General features: G+C 42.0%; 1 protein-coding gene across 4 annotated transcripts; it reads left to right on the top strand.

The window, feature by feature from the left end:
- Window positions 1-211: 211 nt before the first annotated feature.
- Window positions 212-24,601, top strand: LOC120742782 (alpha-2-macroglobulin-like). 4 transcript variants are annotated; one of them, XM_040046220.1, is made up of 29 exons: window positions 225-243; window positions 1,629-1,737; window positions 1,831-1,940; window positions 2,037-2,204; window positions 2,439-2,666; window positions 6,320-6,383; window positions 6,478-6,623; window positions 7,011-7,160; window positions 9,631-9,774; window positions 9,881-9,983; window positions 10,081-10,219; window positions 11,111-11,336; window positions 11,825-11,951; window positions 12,879-13,000; window positions 13,086-13,137; window positions 13,375-13,458; window positions 16,137-16,313; window positions 16,564-16,639; window positions 17,546-17,702; window positions 18,281-18,355; window positions 21,945-22,107; window positions 22,178-22,365; window positions 22,868-23,080; window positions 23,577-23,698; window positions 23,809-23,899; window positions 23,986-24,054; window positions 24,135-24,240; window positions 24,382-24,426; window positions 24,535-24,601. In XM_040046220.1, exons 2-28 carry the CDS (start codon window positions 1,656-1,658, stop codon window positions 24,417-24,419), a joined length of 3,420 nt encoding a protein of 1,139 aa, XP_039902154.1. In that variant the 5' UTR covers window positions 225-243; window positions 1,629-1,655; the 3' UTR covers window positions 24,420-24,426; window positions 24,535-24,601. The 4 variants fall into 4 exon arrangements, with proteins under 4 accessions (XP_039902155.1, XP_039902156.1, XP_039902157.1 ...); XM_040046221.1 differs by lacking the exon at window positions 1,629-1,737 and having other exon boundaries at window positions 212-243; XM_040046222.1 differs by lacking the exons at window positions 1,629-1,737; window positions 1,831-1,940; window positions 2,037-2,204 and having other exon boundaries at window positions 212-243; window positions 2,571-2,666.
- The last annotated feature ends 909 nt before the right edge of the window (window positions 24,602-25,510 follow it).

Raw genomic sequence — 25,510 nt, 5'->3', positions numbered from 1 at the left:
GTAGTCTGCTCCAAAAATTACTAAGCATACTATACGCTTTTCTTCTGGGCTACCTCCTAAGAAGTCCTACTTAAACAGCTGTCTAAATGACTGGTTAAGTTAGTAGCTATGCTTGCTTGTTTTTTTCTGCTTTACATTGTCTTGGCACTTTAAAAGGGGATTTTGGGTTTTGGTACTTCCTTTGTTCGGCTGGTAAATCGTTGCAGCTCAATATTCGACTGGTCCACCACTCGTGCTCTTCCGGTTGCTCTCGGAATGACTAAGCCACAACAGTCGCACTCTCCGTATACCCTGAGTACCTCCTCTCTCCTTTTTCATTTGGTTTTCTCTACCTTCCACCCCTTGTCCCCGCGCACTGCTCTCCCCCACTCTCTCCCCCCCCCTAAAGAAAACAATAATCCCTTGAGGCAGGTGTCCTTGTTGTGGTTGGATGGTTCATAGGTCAACATAAAGTGCCTGATGCAAATAAAGGAATGAAAAAAAACCACCTTTCTCTAGAAATGATCAGGTATGGGGACTGAACTGGAAATGAATGTAAAAGCAGCCAAAGTCTAAACAAAAACTGCTCAAGCAGGAAGAAATTAACAAAGTTTGGCTCTTTGGAAGCCAACAAACAAAAAAGGGTGGTTGGGTGAAGAGGTTTTCACAGTACTGTATAACATATATATGGTAGTACTGAAATTTTAAGGATGTAAATGAGATGCTGCTGGGAAATTTAAACGATACAGTGGTTTTGTGAGGTGATACCATCATACTGCTATACAGGCCCAGCTCGACAGGATGTTTGGGATGTTGTGGAGGATACGGCGTCTGTGTTTTCCAAAAACAATTTCACATTCTGAATCATCTGGGCACAGAGCAGTTTTTGTCGTTTTAAATGAGCTTTTGCCCAGAAAAGAATGCAGCGTTTCCAGTTCACATTCACATTTGACTTCTTCTTTGCGCGATGGAGCTTTAACCTGCGTTTGTGGGTGGCACGGTGAACTTTGTGCGCAGATATTGATTTGTGGAAGTGCTTCTGAGGCCATGCAGTGATCTGAGTGGCCGAATGGCGACAGTTTTTCATGCATTGCTGCCCAAGGACCTGGAGACTGCAGCCATCTGATAGTGGATTTCAGCCTTATCCTTTGCACGTTTTGATGACATTATGCGCTGCAGATGATGAGATATTCCCCGTCTTGATAATTTTACATTAATTAAATGACTCTGTCATTGTTCTACAATTCGTAGACACAGTCTGTTGCAGATTTGTAAACCTCCGCCCATCTGTATTTCTGAGAAACTCTGTCTCTCTATGATGATCTTTTTATACACGTTTATCTGAATGATCTGTTGCCAGGTAACACAATCAGTTGCAAAATGTTCCTTCAGCTGTTTATGTTTAGTACAACTGACCCCTCCAGACTTTTGTCCCCCCACCCTACATTTTTGAAAAATATTGCTTTCATCAAATTCTAAATGAGCTCAAGTTTTTCATGACTCTATAAAATCTCATAGTTTGAACATTTAATATATTTTATAGATTCGATTGTGAATGAGATTTGATTCTAATTTTGGTTTATTCCAGTAAGATTGTATCACACATAGCAGTGATTTTCTTTCTTTATTGTTCTTTCCAGGCAGACAAGACTGGCTGTGCAACTGTTTCCTTCAACATGTCAATTTTTACTAAAATGGACCAAAAGGTGCTTCATGATGTTCTGGATATCAGGGCCAAAGTGGAAGAAGAGGGAACAGGCAAGTTGTGTTATTCCTTTAAAATGACACATCGATGTGTATTTAACCAAAAAGGCATTCACAGGATTGTAACATGAATGTTTTTACATTCAGGTGTTTCACACCCTCAAGAGAAGAGAGTCACGATTTCTTACGTCCTTGGAAAAGTGTCTTTCATTAACGTGCCCAAGGTTTGGGAACGGGGATCTAATGTGGAAGGAAAAGTAAGCCTAACATGTTGTTTTCAGCTCAGTTTGTTGTACAAAGCACATTTAAATTGTTTGTATTTTCCATTGATAGAGCATTGTGCTTTTCAACAGGTCAGAGCAGTGTACCACAATAATACACCAGTTTGTGACGCACCGGTCTACCTGTTCACGGGACGAATGTGGCAAACACGCTCACTACAAAATCTGACAACTGACAGCAACGGTGTGGCCTCATTTTCTTTCAGCACTGATAACTTTGACCAGGATATCCAACTCCATGTGAGCTGACACACTGAAACAATGTGTAATTTAATGCAGCCATGACAGCAGCATGAAGCCACAATTGGTTTCTGATAGGCTGCAAATGTCCAAATATCTCCCACAGTAATAAGCTGCAATCCTGAAACAGTTAATGACTCATCTTCCTCCACCTTTGCCTTGCTTATAAAGCCTCGTTGACCAATGTTATTTGTAGATCAAGTTTTAAAATTTTTGTTTCCTATCCCCAACTAGGCAAGCCTGACACCAACAGTGGGCTACCCAGGATATAGAACCGCATACTATGACAGGGGATTTCACACATTATCCATGTCCCAGCCGTCTTCTCCTGATATTAAAACAATCAGCTCTCTAGAGGTACAGAAGATCTATAAACCAGCTCCCTGTGATGCAGAAGAAGACGTATCAGTAAACTACACGATAGTGGGAGAGTCTCCGGGGTCTGTGGATGTCATTTATCTGGTGAGTTATCTCTCAGCTTGTCACTTTATGGCATAACTACAAAGTTTACCATGGCCAGACCTTTTGTGTGTTTGCTAAAAAAGTACTGTTGTAATGCCCATCATGACTGAAGAAGAAACTCTCAGTCCATCATTAGAATCCAGCAGCTTCGATCTATTTCAGCATAAATACCTGATCCAGCCCAAACTATATGCTTTAGCAAAAAGGAAAAAGCCTAAACTTAAAACTAGGGAGGGCGTCTGTCTCGTGAATCCAAAGTGGAAGCTGGTTCCACAGACTTCATGTCTGGTTCCTCTGTTTTGTCCCTCATTATTTTCTGTCAGCTTAGTAATTAGCCTCAGTGTTTAGTCCTTTGTTCATGATATCCCTAGTTTTCTCTCTCTGTTAAGTATTTATATTCTTAGGCCTTCGTAGATTTAGTCATCTGGGTTCTGCTCTAGTTAATCATGCTTTCCCTGTGTTTCCCCTGCACTTTTCAAGTCTTGTCTTTTAGTGACTCCACCTTTAGTTATTTTCTGTTTTATTTTTCTAATCCTTTGTTTTGTGCATCTTGGGATTCTCAGGATTTGTATGTGTAAAAAGAATTTATGTGTGCATAAAAAAGGATTTGTGTGTGGACTTAGCCAAAAAATACGTGAGAAGCTCTGCACTCAAGTTTCAAGTTACAAGTACAAATTTTGACCCTATTTTTCTTCCTTTCATCTGATTGGCCAATGTCCTGTCATATAGTTAGGGCTGGACCAGGTGACCCTGAATCCTCCCTTAGTTATGCTACAATAGACGTAGGCTGCATGGATTCCCATGATGCATTGAGTTTTTCCCTTTCCAGTCACCTTTCTCACTCACTATGTGTTAATAGACCTCTCTGCATTGAATCATACCTGTTATTAATCTTATTGTAGGGTCTACCTTACAATAGAAAGCACCTTGAGGTGACAGGTTTTTGGTTTTTTTTGCGCTGTATAAATAAATTAAATTGAATTATTTCCATTGATTCTCACTGAAGGCATCAAAACATCAAAATGAATGAACACATATTTAATCATTTGGTGAACAATGCCGAGCACTTGTTGGCCTTTGTTGCACTCCATCTCATCCCAAACCATCTCCTTTGAGTTTAAGTCAGGTGACTGTGGAGGCCAGGCCATCAGGTGCAGCACTCCATCACTCTCCTTCTTGGTCAAACAGCACTCACACAGCCTGGAGGTGTGTTTGGGTCCGTTGTCCTGTTGGAAAATAGATGATGCAATGGCATGTGGCTGCAGGATGCTGTGGTAGCCATGCTGGTTCAGTGTGCCTTCAGTTTTGAATATTTTTTACAGTTTTGAATCCCCAACAGTGTCACCAGCAAAGCCCCCCCCCCCCCCCCACACACACACTATCTCACCTCCTCCTCCATGCTTCACAGTGGGAACCATGCATGCAGAGACCATCCATTCACCTTTTCTCTGTCGCACAAAGACACGTCAGGAGGAACCAAAGATCTCAAATTTAGACTCATGAGACCAAAGCACAGATTTCCATTGGTCTAATGTCCATTCCTTGTGTTTCTTGGCTGAATCGTAGCATAAATGAATCACTCACTCACCCCCTCCCTCCTGGCTCACAGCTTCTTCTTCTTCTTGGTTGGCAACCAATGTTAAGGCGCATTACCGCCCCCTGGCTCACAGCTCAGTGGACATATAGATGAGAAAATATATATTTAACACATTTAAGGAAAATACTAATAAAATAAAATAAAAATAAATAAAATAAATGTTCCCTTTAGAAATCTTTTTTTTTTGCTCTTTTTTGCTCTATAAAAATAGTCGTTTTTCTTTTTCAATCACTCATCTTAGCAGTAGGATTTACATGAAAATAGAAACAAATTAAGTTTGAGTGAAAATTTAAATTTTTTGCACCCTCTGGTCAACTGACTCAGTGACTCAAATGACTGAAAACACCCGATTCACTTTGGTGAGTGACTCATTGAAACTCGATTCAGTAAAAAGAATCAAATTTACCGTCACTATCTGCTACTGGAACTCTGTGTGGCATTTATCTGGACTCTAATCTGAGCTGCTGTTAACTTGTGATTTCTAATGCTGGTGACTCTGATGAATTTATCCTCAGCAGAGGTGACCCTTGGCCTTCCTTTCCTGGGGCGGTCCGCATGTGAGCCAGTTTCATCGTAGCACTTGATGGTTTTTGTGACTGCACCTGGGGACACATTCAAATATGAATTCTAACAGTTGTGTCAGCTGTTCTGTCAGCTGTGTACCAACCTGACTTCTGCACAAAACAACTGATGGTCCCAACCCCATTAAGAAGGCAGGAGATTCCACCAATTGACACTGATAAGGCTCACCTGTGAGGTGAAACATGTCTGGTGAGGGTTTGCAGCACTGTTGTGCAGAAAAGTTGTGTACAGGGCTTTGAGTGCTCAGAAAGAGTAGAAAAGCGCTATATAAGAACCAGTCCATTTACCATTACCATTCACTGCCAGTAAAGCAAAGGGCGACTACTCTGAGGACTCTAAAACATAAAACATATTTAGAGTTATTTATATATTTTTCTTTGCTTCAGTATGCATCTACATTGTAGAAAGTATTAAAATAAAAATTAAAAAAACACTGAATGAGAAGGTGTGTCAAAACTTTTAACTGGTAGTGTATATCCACCAGTGTTGGTCAAGTTACTTGAAAAAAGTAATCAGTAACTAATTACTGATTGCTTCCCCCAAAAAGCAATTAATTACTTAGTTACTTAATTACATTTTAAAAACACGATTTACACCCTGAATAGGTGATAAAGCCCAATTCTACTTTTTCTACATAATCCATCATACAAAATGTAATCAAATGGAAAAGTCTCTTTTTTTAACTTGTTTTATCAGTTTTAATCTTTTAACTTTATGCATCAAGCAAAAATTTAATTATATGCAACATTCACTGACTGGAAGAAATTAGTCTAACACTTAAACCTATTTTCTGCACATAAAATAAAATATTTTTTGTGTTTACACTCAGTCTTTCAAATAGATGCAAGTAAAACACAGCAGAAAATAAATAAAGTCAAAGACTCAGCGGTCCTGTTGCTCTATTTTCACCTGTAAAGCAGGAGTGGGGTAGGCGGAGGTTTACCCTGGTGCAGGTGTGGCGCAGCGGTCAGTGGAAGAATCCGCGAGTTTCTCTGTGAGTTTCCCATTACGTCGTAGCTACTCGGTGCTTGTTTGGAAGTTTAGGGGTGTTTTCGCTGTAAAAAGAAGTTTTCTTCCCACGCACAGCGGACACTAATGTTTTTGTCACTTTTTATGGAATCAAACTCAAAGTAAGGTCAGTACTTCCACACTTTAAACGCTACACGCTCATACTCTCTCTGCACTCGATATATGATCCATTGTTGATCTGCACACAGCTGTTGTCACTAACGGCGCACTCGCTTATGTCACTGTCATGAGACATTCTCGCAAAAAATCACAGTTTTAGTAACGCAGTAACGCAGCGTTCCTACGGGAAAGTAACAGTAATCTAATTACCTTTTTTGCAATAGTAATCCCTTACTTTACTCGTTACTTGAAAAAAGTAATCGGATTACGCGTTACTGCCCATCTCTGATGTCCACAGATATCAGTGCTAGTTCATTCTTGTTTTTAAATGATTTCTGTCTTCCAGGTGTTGTCCAGAGGAGCTGTCACCATGCAAGGACAAAAACAGGTTGAAGTGCAAGACAGATCGGGTAAAATTCCCATATTTCCACAAATGCCACAGCCAAGCATTGACGTTGGTCTGTTTTGTTGATCTGTGGATGCATGTTTGGACCTGTGTTTCAGTGAATGAGGGCCAGGTGTCCTTTAAAGTCAGAGTGTCTCCTGAGATGGCTCCAGAGTTCCAGGTTGTGGCTTATGCCGTCCTGCCAAGTGAGGATGTAATTGCCCACAGTGCTGACTTCTCTACTGACAAATGCTTCAGCAACAAGGTGAGTGTAATTCTAGAGGTGTGCTGTGTGTTTGGTGTCTGCAGTCATGCCATGTCGTTCAAATCAAAGTCAAATTCAGGTGGCTAAATCACCTGAGGATTTCTAGCATATACTGGTTGTTGCACAGCTGTTTCTACTCTACCTGAGGACTCAAAGCAGTTAATACAAACTTACCCGCTCACTCCCATTTATACAAGCACCTTTTCAATGATGATGCAAGTCCTTTCTATCTAACACTGACACAGTGTTCATACAGTGTCCAACGTGGGCTACAGCCATCCCACTGGGACTCATGATTTGTCACTCACCACGGTGAAGCAGCTCATTTAGCCAGCAGTGAGTGGGGACTGATCACAGTAACTTCTACGGGTGTTTTGTGTGTGTCAGGTGTCAGTGGAGTTTTCACCGTCTTCAGCCGTCCCAGGTGAAGAGACCAACATGCAGGTGACGGCCCTGCCACGTTCTCTGTGTGGTGTGAGCGCCATCGACAAGAGCGTTCTCATCAAGGAGCCTGGGAAGACTCTGGATGCAGATAAGGTAACTGCTGATATTAACACCAGTGAGGTGGACACATCCCTTATTTCCAGAGCCCGTAGTGTCGTGAGTTACCAGCAGCTCAGGCCTTCGCTCTGGTACTTGTGTCCTGATAAGTATTCTTTGGGCAGTCGTACATTCAACTGTTTTAAACAGTCAAATGCTGAGTTTGTCTTAAAGCAAACTGGTATAAAAAATACAAGGTTACATATGCATGTGTCTGTGATGACAGTCTTTCTAGCGAGTAAGTAAGTACCATGCTTGTTGCTCATGTGGTTACAGACAGCAATATTTTAATCTTATAAAATTAATTCCTTTTGAGCAAATTAATATTTCAGCATGGAGATAAATCCAGGATCATGACTTTTTTTTAGCAAATAATTCAACCATGCAAACAAGTGTATCACCTGCCAGTCAGTGTCTGCTTTACTTGAGAAGAATTTAACTTTGCATCAAAACTGCTCAAATACGCGAGTATTTGTTGATGTTAAACATACAGCAAAACCTGGAAAAAGTGAGACTTAGTGAGTTTAAGGAGCTACAGAGACAGTTTCAAATGGAGAACACTTACTGTAGCCATGTACAGTGGGGCAAAAAAGTATTTAGTCAGCCACCGATTGTTCAAGTTCCCCCACCTAAAATGATGACAGAGGTCAGTAATTTGCACCAGAGGTACACTTCAACTGTGAGAGACAGAATGTGAAAAAAAAATCCATGAATCCACATGGTAGGATTTGTAAAGAATTTATTCGTAAATCAGGGTGGAAAATAAGTATTTGGTCAATAACAAAAATACAACTCAATACTTTGTAACATAACCTTTGTTGGCAATAACAGAGGTCAAACGTTTACTATAGGTCTTTACCAGGTTTGCACACACAGTAGCTGGTATTTTGGCCCATTCCTCCATGCAGATCTTCTCGAGAGCAGTGATGTTTTGGGGCTGTCGGCGAGCAACACGGACTTTCAACTCCCGCCACAGATTTTCTATGGGGTTGAGGTCTGGAGACTGGCTAGGCCACTCCAGGACTTTCAAATGCTTCTTACGGAGCCACTCCTTTGTTGCCCGGGCGGTGTGTTTTGGATCATTGTCATGTTGGAAGACCCAGCCTCGTTTCATCTTCAAAGTTCTCACTGATGGAAGGAGGTTTTGGCTCAAAATCTCACGATACATGGCCCCATTCATTCTGTCCTTAACACGGATCAGTCGTCCTGTCCCCTTGGCAGAAAAACAGCCCCATAGCATGATGTTTCCACCCCCATGCTTCACAGTAGGTATGGTGTTCTTGGGATGCAACTCAGTATTCTTCTTCCTCCAAACACGACGAGTTGAGTTTATACCAAAAAGTTCTACTTTGGTTTCATCTGACCACATGACATTCTCCCAATCCTCTGCTGTATCATCCATGTGCTCTCTGGCAAACTTCAGACGGGCCTGGACATGCACTGGCTTCAGCAGCGGAACACGTCTGGCACTGCGGGATTTGATTCCCTGCCGTTGTAGTGTGTTACTGATGGTGACCTTTGTTACTTTGGTCCCAGCTCTCTGCAGGTCATTCACCAGGTCCCCCCGTGTGGTTCTGGGATCTTTGCTCACCGTTCTCATGATCATTTTGACCCCACGGGATGAGATCTTGCGTGGAGCCCCAGATCGAGGGAGATTATCAGTGGTCTTGTATGTCTTCCATTTTCTGATGATTGCTCCCACAGTTGATTTTTTCACACCAAGCTGCTTGCCTATTGTAGATTCACTCTTCCCAGTCTGGTGCAGGTCTACAATACTTTTCCTGGTGTCCTTCGAAAGCTCTTTGGTCTTGGCCATGGCGGAGTTTGGAGTCTGACTGTTTGAGGCTGTGGACAGGTGTCTTTTATACAGATGATGAGTTCAAACAGGTGCCATTCATACAGGTAACGAGTGGGGGACAGAAAAGCTTCTTACAGAAGACGTTACAGGTCTGTGAGAGCCAGAGATTTTCCATGTTTGAGGTGACCAAATACTTATTTTCCACCCTGATTTATGAATAAATTCTTTACAAATCCTACCATGTGGATTCATGGATTTTTTTTTTTCACATTCTGTCTCTCACAGTTGAAGTGTACCTCTGGTGCAAATTACTGACCTCTGTCATCATTTTAAGTGGGGGAACTTGCACAATCGGTGGCTGACTAAATACTTTTTTGCCCCACTGTAAGTCACTAAGAACGATGTGGTGTTTATAGTAAAATTGTAGAACTTCTGTAAGATTTGGTAAACAGATACTTCAACTATAACACCTCATGTCTGCGGACACTTACTGCTGACTTAATCTTTTTTTTTTTCATAATTCTTCTTAGATAATCTAGCAATTCATTTGAACCTAATCTGTACTCATATTTACATGTAAGAGTTAAAAAACACATGTGGATCAAATGTGACCAGGCAGGCAGGCAATAAATGTTTGGAGCTTTTGCTGAACTGCACTTTTCTTTTCAGATATTTGACTTGCTCCCACTCAAGAAATCCTCAGGTATCCCGTATGAGGTTGATGATGCTACAGAATGCCTTAATGTGAGACCAAAAAGATATGTTTTGCCGTACCCCAGTCAAGAGCAAAATGACGCCTATGCAGTTTTCCAGGTAAAATACAAGTATACCTGTGAGTCCGTCAAACATAACGTAAATACAATAGTTTTTGTTGTTGCACCAGTTTTTGCTGATCTTTGTGTGCTGCTGAAATATCTAGAAAGTCGGACTGAAGATGGCGACAAACTTGCTTTTTCGATTGCCTTCATGCCTCAAGTTCAAAGGAAAAGTCTACCATGATGGCTCTCATGATGTCTACTATGGTGAATCATTTTCTTGTTTGTGTTGTGTCTGGCTATAAATTTTGCTTTGTATTTACCAAAAAGAAAACAGGAAATTAATTTTTCTTTTTTTATTTAGCTATGGCTCCCCGGTTTAGAGATGGTTCTATTCAACTAAGTAGTCCTGGTCGGGGATCTGCTGGGCAGCTTCCTGCACCAATAGTGACAGCTCGCTCTTTCTTCCCTGAGACGTGGATCTGGGATCTGGTGGAAGTTGGGTAAGTATCTGTTGTGAAGAGATCTGGTGCATATTCCATTTTTAAAAAGTTTATACGATCACATTTAGAAACCCATGTGAACTTTCTGCTGTGGATTTGCACACATGAAAAACATGAAAATAGAATAATTGTGAGTTTTTTCTTGAGCATGTTTTGATGCTTCAGGCTGATGTTTTGTCATATTTAAAGTTTTGTGGGATATATTTGTTAGAGATGTATTCTAAAACACTTCTTCAGCAGAGAATCAGAGAGGAGAAACACACAGGTTTTCTTGCTAGCAATGGCAGTCACCAGAGCGCTCGCACGAGAGAGTGAGGGCTCAGAGACTCGCAGCTCTGAGACTGCCCTGGTCTTTATTTATACATCAGTGGGCGTTTGTTCCTTACATTGGAATGTGGAGGTGTATATGTGTGTGTGTGTGTGTGTGCGTGTGTGTGTCAGAGTGTGACCCCGTAAACTTAAACGAAAATCCAACAGTTCATCTGTATGTAAAAAAGGGCACTTAGACTAAAGCTGACATAGCTACGTTTATCCTACCGTACAACAATAAGACGAGGTACGACCTCTCCCACGCTCCCAGGATGTGGGCGTGAATGCCAGAGCACTCTGGAATGCACGCAAAGCTTTTGCAGACTATTAAGGATCGCACATCCTATCACTACCATATGTAAACTTATATTATTAAAAGATTATACTGACTACTGAGTACAATTTTCTATTGACAATATTATTTCACTGTCATCAGCAACGTGGAGCTCTTTTACTTTGTCAATGCAACAAATACAAGTAATTCACACTGCAGGATGTAACTATGATATACAAGTAATTTACAGACATAAAAACATGTTTGATTATGTTACAGAATGTGTTTGTGTGTATCTGCTGCTTCAGAGACGATGGAAAAAGGGGCGTGTCCCTGACTGTCCCAGACACCATCACCACCTGGGAGACGGAGGCTTTCTGTTTGTCCTCTCAGGGTTTTGGTTTGGCTCCTCGTAAAGAAATGAAAGTCTTCCAACCTTTCTTCCTTGAACTCACCATGCCCTACTCCATCATCCGGGGGGAGCACTTTGAACTGAGGGCGACTGTCTTTAACTACCTGACCAGCTGCATCATGGTAATGAATGATTAAAGTGTTTAGATACATGTCTGTTCATAGCCAAGGAAAACCATACTGAAAAGATGACTTTCTAAGCAAAATTTATATCATAGTTATTAAAATACAATAGAAAATATTTTTTCTGCAATATAACCATGCAGGATGCAGGCCGTTCTTGAAGGGCCTCTGCTCACCAACACCTACAAGCTCACCTGCAAGCACTGACACCAGGATTGCCCAATCACATGTCTTTACACTACCAGCCCTCCTCTAGCTTTCTTTGTGCGCTCATGCACCTTGTAGAACAGAGTTTAGTGTGGAGGCTGTAAGAAAACAGATGGAGGGAAACGATTAGGAAGGGAGTGATTAAAGTATCCAAGTAAAATGAAGGTCTACTTTGATCATGAGTTCATAACATCAAACTTGTGCATTCGTTTAGATGCTTAAAAATGTGTTCACATTTGAACTCAGGTTTAAATGTAGCCATGTCTGTGTTCCTCGTACAGGTTACTGTCACTCCTGGGCCGTCCTCAGATTACACCCTCACGCCTCTCTCTGGTGATCTGTACACATCCTGTTTGTGTGCCAACGAGCGCAAGACCCTCAGGTGGACCATGATCCCAACAGCCTTAGGTGAGGATCAGGCTTTGGTCCTCCACACTGCCAGGAAACCGCTGTGTGGCAGGCTGAGTACGACCCAAGTGCAGCACCCAGAAGCAGGAAGTGAACTCTCAGGAAGTGACTTAAAAAGAATCCACATAAGATGGCTAAATAGAATAAATGAGATTAAAACAATAAAGAGCAATTATAAAAGCACTATGTGAGAAATACTGCTGAAATAGAAGTTATCATAATGAAATGAGAGAATCTGAGACCCAATAAGCTATATTCATGGAATTTAGAAAGCTGTGTGTGCATTAGACGACAGTGAGTGTGCAGTGTAGAGCTAGGACATGTAGACAGTCAAATGCAGCTGCAAATCCAGGTAAACCAAGAATATAACCCCTGTGTTTGGAAGGCTAAAGGTGGGGGTTGTAGGGAGTGGGGCAGAACGTCTATACCTCCAGTCTGAGGGCAGCAGCTGCCTCCATCCTCATGCTTTACTTAATGCAGCTGTCTTAGCCAATTACAAGTCATTTTGAAACCTTCCTTCCAATTCATTATGCATGTTCCCTTGGTCAGTATCATTAGAACAGACTGTTTGCAGTTGCATTGCCATGCAAATGATTTCTTCTTAATCTTAAATGGATCTTATGATTTGCAGTACTTTGGCCTCCAGCAGGACTCAGCAGCAACCCTGACATCATTTTGGACTGTTTTTTTCAGCTCATGTTTTTCATGCCTGATGCAGTAAAATTTCCAATTGTAATTGATCTTACCTTCGATTTAGAACCAACATTAAATCTAGAGATCTAGATTTAGATCTAGTGTGATCACAGTTAACCGCCTCCTTTTGTCCCAACACATTTCCATCTGGTTTCTACAAAATCTGTAAAATAACCTCGGTAACCTTTATTTTAATGGAGAGACAAAGAAGGTGACCTGTGCTGCTGCTTTTAGGGGCTGTGAATGTGACTGTGTCTGCTGAGGCCGTAGCGTCCCATGTGTCATGCGATAATGAGGTTGTGAGCGTACCAGACAGAGGTCGCATCGACGTGGTCACCAAATCTCTCATAGTGAAGGTCAGTGTCATAAATACGAGACGAGAAAAACATTTTTACTCATAAAATTTAAATTGTTACTCATTTTAAAGATACTTTTCCTCAGGCCGAGGGAAGTGAGACGACAAAGACGTACAACTGGCTTCTTTGTCCAAAAGGTCAGTGTGATGTCCATCAGTCACAAAGTTTAAATAAAGAAATGACCTAAATGCTCAAAGTTAGCAGTGGAGTGCACTGTGTACATAAAATGTTATTTTTTTAAAGTAAAAATGTCATCTTTTACTTTCACAAAATGTAACGATATGTGCTGAAGATCAGGCCACCTGGTGACTTTGAACAGTAACTCTGTTGTAGTCGTGACTTCCTGATTGGACGTTTGTTGTGTCTGTACACAGGAAGCCCGCTGACGGAGGAAGCAGAGATACATCTGCCTGAGAATGTGATAGAAGGATCTGCCCGCACTTCTGTATCAGTCCTGGGTAAACCTCATGATTTCATCTCAATTTTATTCAGCCAAATAAAATATGGCAGGTTAAAGCTTTGTTAAAAAGGCAAATTACTAAAGCAACAGAAAATAAAAGAGACGTCATGTTCAAGTAAAAGTAAAAACCGTATTCAGCTTTTAAAAGATGATTTCATTTATAAATAGACCCACGTCTTCCTGGCCTTGTGTGAAAAAGAAATGGACCCCAAAAAGGCTGTTTGTGCCATTCTGTGCAGGAAGAACTGCAGTCTAGCTTTAGTCATAAGTGTTTTTGAAACGCTGAGTTTTGGCCCAGTCACACCAGAGGGTTTTCCAGCGCAATCGTTCTGGTCATGCAGAATCATGTCAGTAGGATTTAAGTCCAGATTTTGACTCGGCCACTTTCTGGCGTCCTGGATCATTTTCCATCTTAACCCTCTGCGGTCGACAGAAGCGCCGACACGTCAAAATCACATGACCAATTTAAGACGACACAGCCACAAGATAGTGATGGGATTTCTTTCTCTTGTTGGAGAACCGGCTCTTTCGGCTCGGCGCATTAAAAAGAGCCGGGACTTTCAGCTCCCAACCGGCTCTTCAGGTTGTTTTGTTGGTCGAAAGTAACGGACTTCAGACTATATACCAGTTCTTGAATTGTGTCGATGGGCCACGTAAAACCAGAGTTATGATAAAAAATACACGTGATGTTTTCTTCTTTACAAAACAGTGGTGTTTACAGCAGGAAGAAGGTAAAAACGGTGTTCTCTACAGACAGCGCTAGCAAACACTCTCTGCTTGCGCGTGAAAAAATAAAATAAAAAACACTCCTTCCCTATTGGTGTTAGAGTTTACCATGTCAGCCAATCAAAAAATGATTTGGCAACATGTGACGCTTGGTTATTTAGGGAGAACGGCATTTTTAGTAGTGACGGAAAGCGAGCAAAAGAGAGAGAGAGAGCGAGTTTTCATATGTCACACATTAGTGACGTTTGGAGGCTGTAGTTAGTGTGTTGTGTAGTTATTGTGTTGTATTGTGTGTCAGTTAGACTGCTGAATGTCACATTTGCTCCAAAAACGCCGTCAAAGGCAGAGTCCAGTGTAAACGCTGTTCCCACATGGAAAACTGGACTGATGCTCCTCCTGCTGTCAGACCTGGTTCAGGCCTGTGCTGTTCTCCTCTGTCTTATACTGAACACGAATAATTTGTGTGCCTTCTTATTTGATGCAGCACAGCTGATTGTTCTGTAAATAGATTTAAATGGTTATATAAAAAACGCCTGAGGCCTGGGCTGCATTTTTAGGTAAATAGTACCATATAACTTTGTTGTTTGCAAAACTCGTGCATAATTTTATTCTATCTATTTGCATTTCAAGTTATGAAAATGATTCGTTAAACATGTTTGTGGGTTTTACAGTAAAAAATGTAACTTTTTCTACTCGGATTTTGACATTTTTGTCTGAATTTAGATCAACTGTGCTAATATAGTATACCAAAAGGAAAAAATAACTCAAATTTCAGATATTTGAAGTTGTGCTGAAAGTAACGATACCAAACAAGGCAAGATAAACAGTTTTTAAAGGTGAGATATAGAGGTAAAATCAAAAGTAGTCAAAAACGGCCAATTATACCCTGACCCCAGAGGGTTAAATGCCCAAGTTTTAGATTTAAGGCACAAATTGATAGCTGGACATTCTCCTGGTAGAGAATTCTTCCCTCCAGGTCGTGGCGAGCTACTGAAACAGCAGAGGCATGATTTAACACTGGGCACCAGCTGCCTTAACCAGACTCCTCCGTCGCTAACCACCTGAACCCAATGCCCCACCCCTCCCCTGCAGCTGAGCTGCAGACACCCCTACGCCACACAGCCCCAGAGCATCACACTGCTACCACCACTGTTGGTATGATATTCTTTCTATGAAATGATGCGTCACTTTTAAGCCAAATGCAACAAAACTCAAAACGTTTTCTCTTCAGTCCATAAAATATTCTCCCAAATATCTTGTGGAGCATGGAGATGTTTTTTTTAGCTAATGTGAGATAAGCTTTTGTGTTCTTCTTGGTCAGCAGTGGTTTTGTCCATGAATGCTGTTTTTGTCCCGTCTCCTTTCTATTGTTGAATCGTAAACTCAGACCTTTACAGAGGAAGGCAAGGCCTTCAGTTCTGGGTGTTGTTGGGATTCGCTTGACTTTTTCGGTGAGTCGTCGATGTGCTAATGGAGTAATTTCGGCCACATCTTTTCTAGTTTTCTCAGTTTGTGGATAATGGGTTCCAACATGGTGCACTGGTGCTCCAAAGCTGTAGAAATTGTTTTTAACCCTGTCCAAACTGATAGATCTCAAGACTTCTCGCCTATTTTGGATTTTCTTTTGGTCATGGCAACGACGTGTTTCTTTTTGACGTCTTTTAGCCTGCTTCCCTTTGTCAAACAGATTGTACTTGAGTGATTTCTTGATCCAGCAGCTCTGGCCTTAATCAGGCCTGGGTCTGGTTGTTGAAATGAAACTCAGTCTTCCCAGAAATATTTGGTTAATCACAGTCAATCTACGATTTTCAGTTTGGATGTTTTGTCGCTCAGTAAATGAAATCATCATTTAAAATTGCATATTGAAGTATTCAGGTTATCTCTGCCCAATAATACAAAGTTGTTTTATGCTAGTTTTGTTAGTTTTAGTGAATCAGTGTTTTTGATCAGGTGACATCCTCGGCCGGGCTCTGAAGAACCTGGATGGATTGCTGCAGATGCCGTATGGATGTGGGGAGCAGAACATGGCTCTCCTGGCCCCCAACATCTACATCCTCCACTACCTGAAAGGCACACAGCAGCTCACCGCAGCCATCATGGAAAAAGCTACTAACTTCCTCACCAGTGGCAAGTTTTTATTGTTTCCTCTAAGAAGGAAATCATTTGAATCACTTCAACACACACGGTTCAAGAAACAAGCCGACATGAGGCAGAACATTAGCCACAGCTTTTGGTCAAATGCATCATTTTCCTCATCTGTCAGCAAGAGTCATTGAATTTCCCAAATCTCGATGTACACATGCAGATCCATAAACAAATGGAGTCCAATCATCACCATAGCAACAATGTCTCGATCATGGTGTCCCTGTTGTTACAGGATACCAAAGACAGCTCAACTACAAAAGTGCTGACGGTGCTTACACCACATTTGGAACAGGACCAGGAAACACTTGGTGAGAACATCACTGATCAAACATGTCACAAACCAGAGAGGTTACACTGGTTTTTAAATGTCCCACCAAACAGAAGACGTTTCTTGAAGTTTGACTACCCATTAATAACATAAACATGTCTACCTCTAATACTTTAAATAATTCTCCATTTAATCCTTTGACTAAGCCAACATTAACAATACCTCTTGGTTAATACTGTGTAATTTAGTAGGTAAGAAGGAGTATTAGAGCCACATAAAAATGTTATTGATCATTATTAGAATAAAGTCGAATTTTAAAGCTTAAAGTTATTTTACTTTAAGAAAAAGTCTAAATACTATTTCAATAATAAAGTCTTAATACTGTTATGTGAAAAAAGTCAAATTCAAATCTAAGATAACAGTTGAAATGATTACAGTTGTTGTTTCAAACGACTGCTATACCCTGTATAAAATGCCTTGAGTAGATGTAGTGAAATAAATCAGTGGTCTTGTGATACAGCATAGATCCTCTTTATTCCACGAGCGTGGAACCATCGGTATCCTTGCATCTGTACATTAGCAGCCATTTCCTTTTATACAAATCTAACCACATGCAGCTTTCTGCACCACTTTCTGCTTTTCAGTGTACTTATACTTACTGCCACGCTGTTTTATTGCTACAATGACATCAGTTCCTTCCTTGTTACTAAAACTGAGTCTGAAGTACGATTTCACTAATTCAGAGGGGAAAGCAACCGTGGCAGTTTGTCCTGAAATAACTGTGATATCCACATTTCTGCTTTTGTCTCAAAATACATTTTCAAATTTAACCTTGAAATTTCAACTTTATTTTCATAATGATCAGTATTTCTTTCTCTTAATGTGACCTCACAGCCAAACATTTCCATCGTTGTAAGACGTGTAAGTGTTGTTTTCTTTCTGTCAGGCTGACTGCGTTTGTGGTAAGAAGTTTTGCCAAAGCTCAGTCTTTCATCTTTATTGATCCCAGAAAGATCGAAGAGTCTAAGACCTGGCTGCAACATAAACAACAAGAAAATGGCTGTTTTGAAAAGTCTGGGAAACTCTTCAACAACGGAATGAAGGTAACCTGCAGTTCTTCGCTGTTAGACTGTGGAAACAGCCTCCAGTCTGGATTTAACAAATTTTATTAATAATGTCATGCATACATGGAAAACACTGTACTACATACTGTAATAGCTCACATCAGTATATCCTATTATTTTATTTAAGAAATAATTTCCATACATCTTGTTCCATTCACACCAGCACTGCCTTCTATGTAGCATTCACACATATTTATACAAAATACAAAGTATGCACTAGAGACCAACTTAGGATTACTATCTTGCCCACAAATATTTGGAATGCAGGCTGGAGCAGCTGGGAATCAAACCACCAACCTTCTGATTAGTAGATGACTACACAAACTGTTTATAAGGTTGGGGAAACCCGAGGTGAAGAAACATCCATCTCACTGGAAATACAATGTCCAGATGAACAAAATCAACTTCCTGTCCATCTCTTTAGCTGGATGTTTGAACATGCATCAAGACATTCATGATACTAAAACCACATGCAGCTGAAAATCATTTTCATGACTTCATATCCCTGAATGTTGGTGCATTGATGATAAAGTGTCTATGATGTCTTCTGTTGACAGGGTGGTGTATCTGATGAAGTGACTCTCAGTGCGTACGTTACTGCTGCCTTCTTGGAAATGAATACATCCCAACATGTGAGTAGACTCAAAGAATATCAAGGTATTCAACAAAAAAAGGAGTACTGTTTGTGCTGCTGAGCCATGGAGTTAGGTTTAACCAGCAGTCTAGCACCCTGCTGGTATGTGCTGGATTGTCTCATGGGCACCTGGGGTCTTGCCTGGTGTGATAGACCCCAGCCTCTATGGATCTTGTACTCAGAGCTTGTTCTTGTGCTGCCATGATTAGTGCCTCTTTTCTGTCTTTCAGTCCAGCTTTTTCCAGCCACTGGTAGGATTTCTGGGTATTATCTACTTCCTCTATCTGCCGGTGGTACATACTGTGCAGGGGCCTGTCCTTCCATGATGGTTCCTCGCCTTCCTCCTCTTTCTTGAGTTTCTGCCGCCTGAGGTATTCACTGAGCACGCGGTCAGTGGGGGCCATCTTCCTCGTACTCGTGAATATTCGTTGTTTCATCTTGGAATGTGGTGCTGACACTCACCAGTCCCTGGCCTCCTTCCTTCCATTTAGCATGTTGGACTTGGGGTGAAACCCTCCATGCATGGTTAGGAACTTTCTTGTCTTGATGTCAGTGGCTTCTATCTCCTCCTTTTGCCAGCTTATTATTCCAGCAGGGTACCTGATGACGGGCAGGGCAGGCGTAGGTTTTGATAGGCCGGATCTTGTCCTAACATTCAGCTGACTTCTCAGGATTTGCCTGACCCTCTGCAGGTACTTGGTGGTAGCAGCTTTCCCAGCAGCCTCTTTGTGGTTCCCATTTACCTGTTGGATCTCCAAGTACTTGTAGCTGTCCTCTATGTCTGCAATGTTGCCTTCTAGTAGTTAGATTCCCTCAGTTCTGCCTACCTTTCCTCTCTTTGTTGTCATCCGGCTACATTTCTCCAGTCCGAACGATATTCCAATGTCATTGCTGTATATCCTGGTGGTGTGGATCAGTGAATCGATGTCTCGTTCACTCTTGGCATACAGCTTGATGTCATCCATGTACAGCAGATGGCTGACAACTGCTCTATTCTGTAGTCAGTATCCGTAGGGACAGAGCATCTCCTTGATAGATGGTGACTTGTGCTATGGGCTTGAAGCTGGCCTCTAGTGTTGTACACCACATCCCCATTGAGTTCTTGATGAAGGCTCTTAAAGTCCTGTTGATCTTGTACAGGTCTAGGCATTCCAGGATTCAGCTGTGGGGCATTGAGTTATAGGCCTTCTTGTAATCAATCCAGGCAGTCTCGGCTGATTGTTACAAGTAGCTGGTGTTGTGCACCTCTGGTATTCTTGCCAATGAGTGGGGCACAGGAACATGTGTCTGTTCATCTTAGCCACTATGATGTCTGACAGGAGCTTCCATGTGGTACTGAGGCAGGTTATTGGTCAGTAGTTGGATGGGACCAATGGGACCGATCCCTTCAAGACTGTCTGGCCTAGTTGGATGGGACAGATTCCTTCAGGACTGTCCGCCCTACAGTTAGCCATTCTGGGTGTCTGTCGTCAACTAACAGCTGGTTAATTTATGCTGCCAGACGCTCATGGAGTGCAGTCAGCTTCTTCCACCAGTAGACGTGAGCCATACTAGTGTATGGCAAGGTGCTGGCCAAGGCTGTTAGTCGTTGCTTGGCAGTTTCCTTGGACAGCTTGCTATACTTCTTCTTGGGCACCGTCTTTGTCACACTTTTCTGCAGCTCCGATAGTTGGCTAACCTCCCTCCTTGATCTTAGCCTCTAGTCTCCTTCTCCTTGTGGCTGTTCAACCTGTAGCCAAGCATCTCTCTGATCACTGCTGCTGTACTGTAGATCAGCTTGTTAGTCTCGATAATCGTGGCTGTATGTATCGCATTTACATCATCTAGCAGATCTTCACATCTTGGTAACCAGCTACGGGGGATCCAGTTTTCAAGTTTTGCCATGATCCTATCTTTCAGGTCACATCCTCTCGCACTATAGCACTTGGGGCTTGGTACAAATCTCGGGTGGCGGTGATGACATCTCCCCCCCTGACCTGTCGTCCTGGCTCCCCCTTGCCGTACCATTTGTGTTGCACCTCGTCAATCTCTAGCTGTGAGAGCAATACCCTTCTTTCGAATGTTGGAACACTGAGCTATTAGTGTTTTCGCCGTCAATGTGGATGCTGGGTATCGAAGATTCCATAGGCCCCTCATCCTATTCATGTAACCCCTTCTGCCAGGGTTACTTATATAGTAGCATTCCAACAACGCCCTATTTTCATCTCTTGCCCACCAATGCCTTCTTGTTCCAATAGTTGATCCGGGTGACGTCCGAGCTGGTATGCATATATAAATACATACACAAAAGTGTATAAACCAACAATATAATATACAATCTAATATATATATTACATATACCCCAAAAAGTTGATTCTGTTCATCTGGACGTTTTCAGTGGGAGAAACGTTTCGTCACTCATCCAAGTGACTTCTTCAGTCTCAGCTGACTGCAGGTTTCAATCTTATAAACAGGATATTTGCATAATGACTGAAACCAGCCCACTGAAGGAACAATGGGCTGGGAGGTCAGTTCCTTAATCGTAATTATGCAAATTCTCATGACCATTGATCAACAACCAGTGATCAAAGACAACTGATCAAAACCCACTGATCAATGGCCATCAGTACCATTCACAGAGAGTTGGGGAATGGCTGCAATCACAGCATTGTAAGATGGTGACAGATGTACCCTTATGCCCCCTCCTCCATTCAGAGATGGTCTTTCCTTTTTCACGTAAATGGCCTCCTTGACCCTACACTCAAACCACCGTTCCTCCCTGTCCAGGATGTTACATCCTCATCATTGAAAGAGTGTCCACTAGCCTGTAGGTGTGAATAGACTGCAGAGTCCTGGCTTGACGAGGTGGCTCTTCTGTGTTGTCCTATCCTCTTAGCCAGAGGTGGTTCGATTTCCCCGATGTATAGATCCTGGCAATCCTCCTGGAACTTAACAGCGTACACTATGTTACTCTGTTTGTGTCGGGGTGGACCAATTTTTGGCGCAGCGTGTTTTGGGGTTTAAAAGCCACAGAGACACAGTGTTTAGAAAAAAATGTGCCTCAGCTGTTCTGATACTCCTGACACATACGGGATCACTACAGGTTTTCACTTAGGCAGCGGTTGTCCTTCTCTCCTGGATCGGCTGGAGCTTAGGTTTACGGTACACTTCAGCTTTTAGATGTCCTCCATTACTGATGGAAATCTCACAGTCTAAGAACGCTAACCTGACACTTTTCATATCCTCCCTGGTGAATTTGATGTGTTGTTCCACCGAGTTAATGTGATCTGTGAATTGTGGAACATCCTGAGAATTGATTTTCACCCAGGTGTCATCCACATACCTGAACTCTCACCAGCAAGAACTTGTATCACCACCCAACCTGTACAGTGTTTTTTCAATATGTTCTTTATATTGTAAATACTACGAGAAGATTGCTCCACTCTTTGCTTGATCTGTACTTTCCTCTAATTGCTGTGTTTTCTATTATCACGCTGATGTTTTGAGTGACTGAATCAGGAACTCTGCCTCCTATTCTTCTCACACTGGGTTTAATGAAAGAAGGTTTCTGTTTGTCCATTGAAGTTCTTTGTTGTGATCTTTTAAAGGATCCTGTGATGATCCAGAGCCTGGCTTGTCTCAAGGAGTCTCTCAGTGACCTGAGCAACACCTACACTACAGCTCTGCTGGCCTATGTGTTCACTCTGGCAGGAGACGTGGAGACCCGAGCTCACCTTCTGCAGCACTTAGACACAGTTGCAGTGAGGGAAGGTGAGTTATCCTTTAGCAGGACATCATTCAGGCTTTATTAGCATCACCGTGACTGTTATTGTGTTTGTAGGAGGTTTCCTCTACTGGTCTCAGACAGCAGCAGAAACATCAGCCTCCCTGTCAGTGGAGATCAGTTCTTATGTGCTGTTGGCCAAACTCAGCGCCTCCCCGACTGCTGAGGATCTGGGATATGCCTCTGGTATTATCAGGTGGCTGACTGGGCAGCAGAACTATTACGGAGGCTTCTCCTCCACTCAGGTACGACACCACCCGAACAGCATGAAGCTCATCTTTGAGTACAGTCTTAGACAAAATCAGGGACAGAAGAAATAATACTGGAGCTTTCAGTTTTCTATCAGATATGTAAAACAGATTTGTTTTAGCCAGACAGAGAAGTTTTTATTCTTTAGTTAGAATATGACATTTAAGTTTTGTCTAAAAATTCATTGTTTTAACAGAATAGCAATGTTACCTCAGACTTCTGTACCAACTACACGTAACAGCCTGTAAATAACAGATCACCTGCGAGTTTATACCTGTAATTTCTATACTTTGATAATTCTCAGTTAAAGATATTTTAACCTGTTTAACGTTTATTTAACCAGGAAGTGAACTTTGGAAAACTTGAGATTAAGGATCTCTTTTGTGAGAGGGTCTCAAAGTGACACAGGCTGTTTTAACTTAATGTCTATTCCACTTAAGCCCATGAAATATGGAGACATATGCTGTGTGTGTTAACCACAATGAATCCATCCTGTAGGACACGGTGGTGGCTCTTCAGGCTCTGGCTCTCTACTCCACTCTGGTGTTCAGTGCTGAAGGTTGGAGCACAGTGACAGTTCAGGCTCCCAGCAGTCAGCTGACGTTTGATGTAAATCAGGGCAACAAACTGCTCTACCAGGAGGAGGCGCTGCAGGACGTGTCAGGAAAATACAGCCTGGAGGTGAAGGGCACTGCATGTGCTTCAGTGCAGGTCAGTGACAGCATCACGTGAGAAGCTCCTGGTTGATGTCAGAGAAAGGGTTTCTTCTTTTTATTTTTACTTATACAACTTCAGAGAGCATTAGCATTGTCACATGTAATAAAGCTCATCTTGCACATGTATTGTCATACACAATAAAGACATTAGACCTGGCAGTAATAACTGTAGAGAGTACAATGCTATTTTAAAGTAAATTGGAGAACTGAGCAAAAATAAATGAACTTTCTGTCTGTATCAGAATCAGGGAAACTATTAATCCCAGAGGGAAACTGAGTTGTCATAGCAGCAAATATACAACAAACATCAAGCACTCGTATAAAATGAGTGTAGATATAACAGAGATACTGATATTAAGATGAATATAGACATATAGGTATGACTATAAAAGTATGTGTGCTAATATGTGTCATGGTGTAGAACAGTGACAGCCGGGTGCATTGAGGTGTGATTAGTTCTGTTCCACACGTGACCCAAGTGTGTTTCCCAGATTTCTGCCACCTACAACATCCCAACACCTGCTGATGTCACCACTCTCAGTGTGAAAGTCCATCTAGAGGTCAACACCAGTGAATCTGCTCGACCCAAATTCACTGTGCAAATACAATCACTGTAAGTATGTGACAGGCTAGAGGAGCGCTCTTTACCCGTGTGGAGGAACTGCTGGTAGATGAAAAGCAAGTGTGCACACAGGTCAGTATAATCACACTGTTCAAACACAGGTACAGTGGAAAGGAGGAAACTACAAACATGGTGATCCTGGACATCAAAATGCTCTCTGGATTTTCCCCAGACCCCGAGTCTTTGAAGAGTGTGAGTAATTAGACAGATTCTACCAACGAGTGCATCTCATGTGATAAATGTGAGGATAATAATAAAATGATGTCATCTCCTCACAGCTCAAACGTGGCCTCCTGGTGAGTCGTGTTGAGCAAAAGGAGGATCACGTTCTGGTGTACTTAGAGGAGGTAAGTGAAAGTCACCGTGGGGACACCAGATGATGATCTTTGGGACAAACTGTGTCTGGGATTGTTTCTGTCTCGTCCAGTTATCAAAGGACACAGCCATCAACCACAGCTTAGAGATCATCCAGGAGCTCCCAGTGGACAACCTGAAGCCAGCCGTGGTCAAGATCTATGACTACTACCAACCAGGTCCAAGTCTAACTAAGCTTTACTCCAACAGCACACTGACACACTTCAGAGGATCAGACTGAACAGTTCATACAAGCTGATGTTTCCATCAGTGACTCAGAGAAATGACACGTTCATGTTTTTCTACCATGTTTCTGTCAGGTGACCAGGCTGAGACCCAATACATGTTTGTCTCGTGAGCTGCAGGTACGAAGCTGTAACAACACACAAGGACACCTTTCACACACGTTCATGTTCACAGCATCAATGCAAAGAACTTTGAGCTTTTACTAACTTGTATTCTTCGTCTCACAGTTTGAAGAAGCTGTGGCTGGTCCTGAGGTTTAAACCTGCATTTGAATAAAGATACTTTTTCTGCTCACATGTGTGTAAGCGTGTGTGTTAACAGCTCCAGTATTATTAATGCTTCTTTAATAACAGGCTTCATTATTAATAATCGGCAGAATGGAAAATATAGTGCTGTGAATGCACCGCTGAGACTGGCCTCATGCCACATTTCTGTCTTTGTGCAGGTTTAGACAAAAACAAAAAGGTGCAAGTGGGCAACAAGTGGGCAACAAGTGGGCAACAAGTGGGCAACAAGTGGGCAACAAGTGGGCAACAAGTGGGCAACAAGTGGGCAACAAGTGGGCAACAAGTGGGCAACAAGTGGGCAACAAGTGGGCAAAACATTAAAAAAGCTAAACGTGCTCGTGGGAGACATTCAGTGACAGCTGGCAAGTGACGTCCACGGAAATAGAAGAAAGCAACATGATGGTCATGTGTACATGTGTGTACGTGTGTGTGTGTGTGTGTGTGTGTGTGTGTGTGTGTGTGTGTGTACGTGTGTGTGTGTGTGTGTGTGTACGTGTGTGTGTGTGTGTGTGTGTGCGTGTGTGTACATGTGTGTGTGCCTGTCTGTGTGTGTGCGCGTCTGTGTGTGTCTGTGTGTGTCTGTGTGTGTAAGCTGGAGGAGGTCTGGGCCTCTTTGCTTAAGCTGCTGCCCCCGCAACCCGGCCTTGGATAAAGCGGATGAAGATGGATGGATGGATGTGTTACATGGAAAAATACAAAGATCAGTTTCAGAGAGCTTGTTGGAACAAATGTGTCATTGTTAATAGTCTTGTAACGTTGTGCACACAGTCACTACATGAATCTGTGACTGTTTAGTTCAATTTGATTGTTTGCCATTAAATAATGTGGTGGCAGATTTCTTTTCTCATGTATTAATCACATATTTAATCACATCACATTAGTTATAGTAATATCACTTTCTCACTTTACCATAGTA

This window comes from Simochromis diagramma, unplaced genomic scaffold, assembly GCF_900408965.1.
Source record: "Simochromis diagramma unplaced genomic scaffold, fSimDia1.1 OVJJ01000140.1, whole genome shotgun sequence".
In the NCBI taxonomy this organism is placed as follows: Eukaryota; Metazoa; Chordata; class Actinopteri; order Cichliformes; family Cichlidae; genus Simochromis; species Simochromis diagramma.
The sequence above is the reverse complement of the archived record's forward strand: the minus strand, read 5'-3'. Positions and strand labels throughout refer to the sequence as shown.

What these genes read in the sequence shown, in the direction of transcription:
- LOC120742782 (XM_040046220.1), top strand. Translation starts at nt 1,656, where the DNA reads ATGTCAATTTTTACTAAAATGGACCAAAAGGTGCTTCATGATGTTCTG. An exon ending in GATCTAATGTGGAAGGAAAA is followed by an intron (nt 1,941 to 2,036) that starts GTAAGCCTAACA and finishes GCTTTTCAACAG; the next exon opens with GTCAGAGCAGTGTACCACAA. An exon ending in CACAGTTGCAGTGAGGGAAG is followed by an intron (nt 22,108 to 22,177) that starts GTGAGTTATCCT and finishes TTGTGTTTGTAG; the next exon opens with GAGGTTTCCTCTACTGGTCT.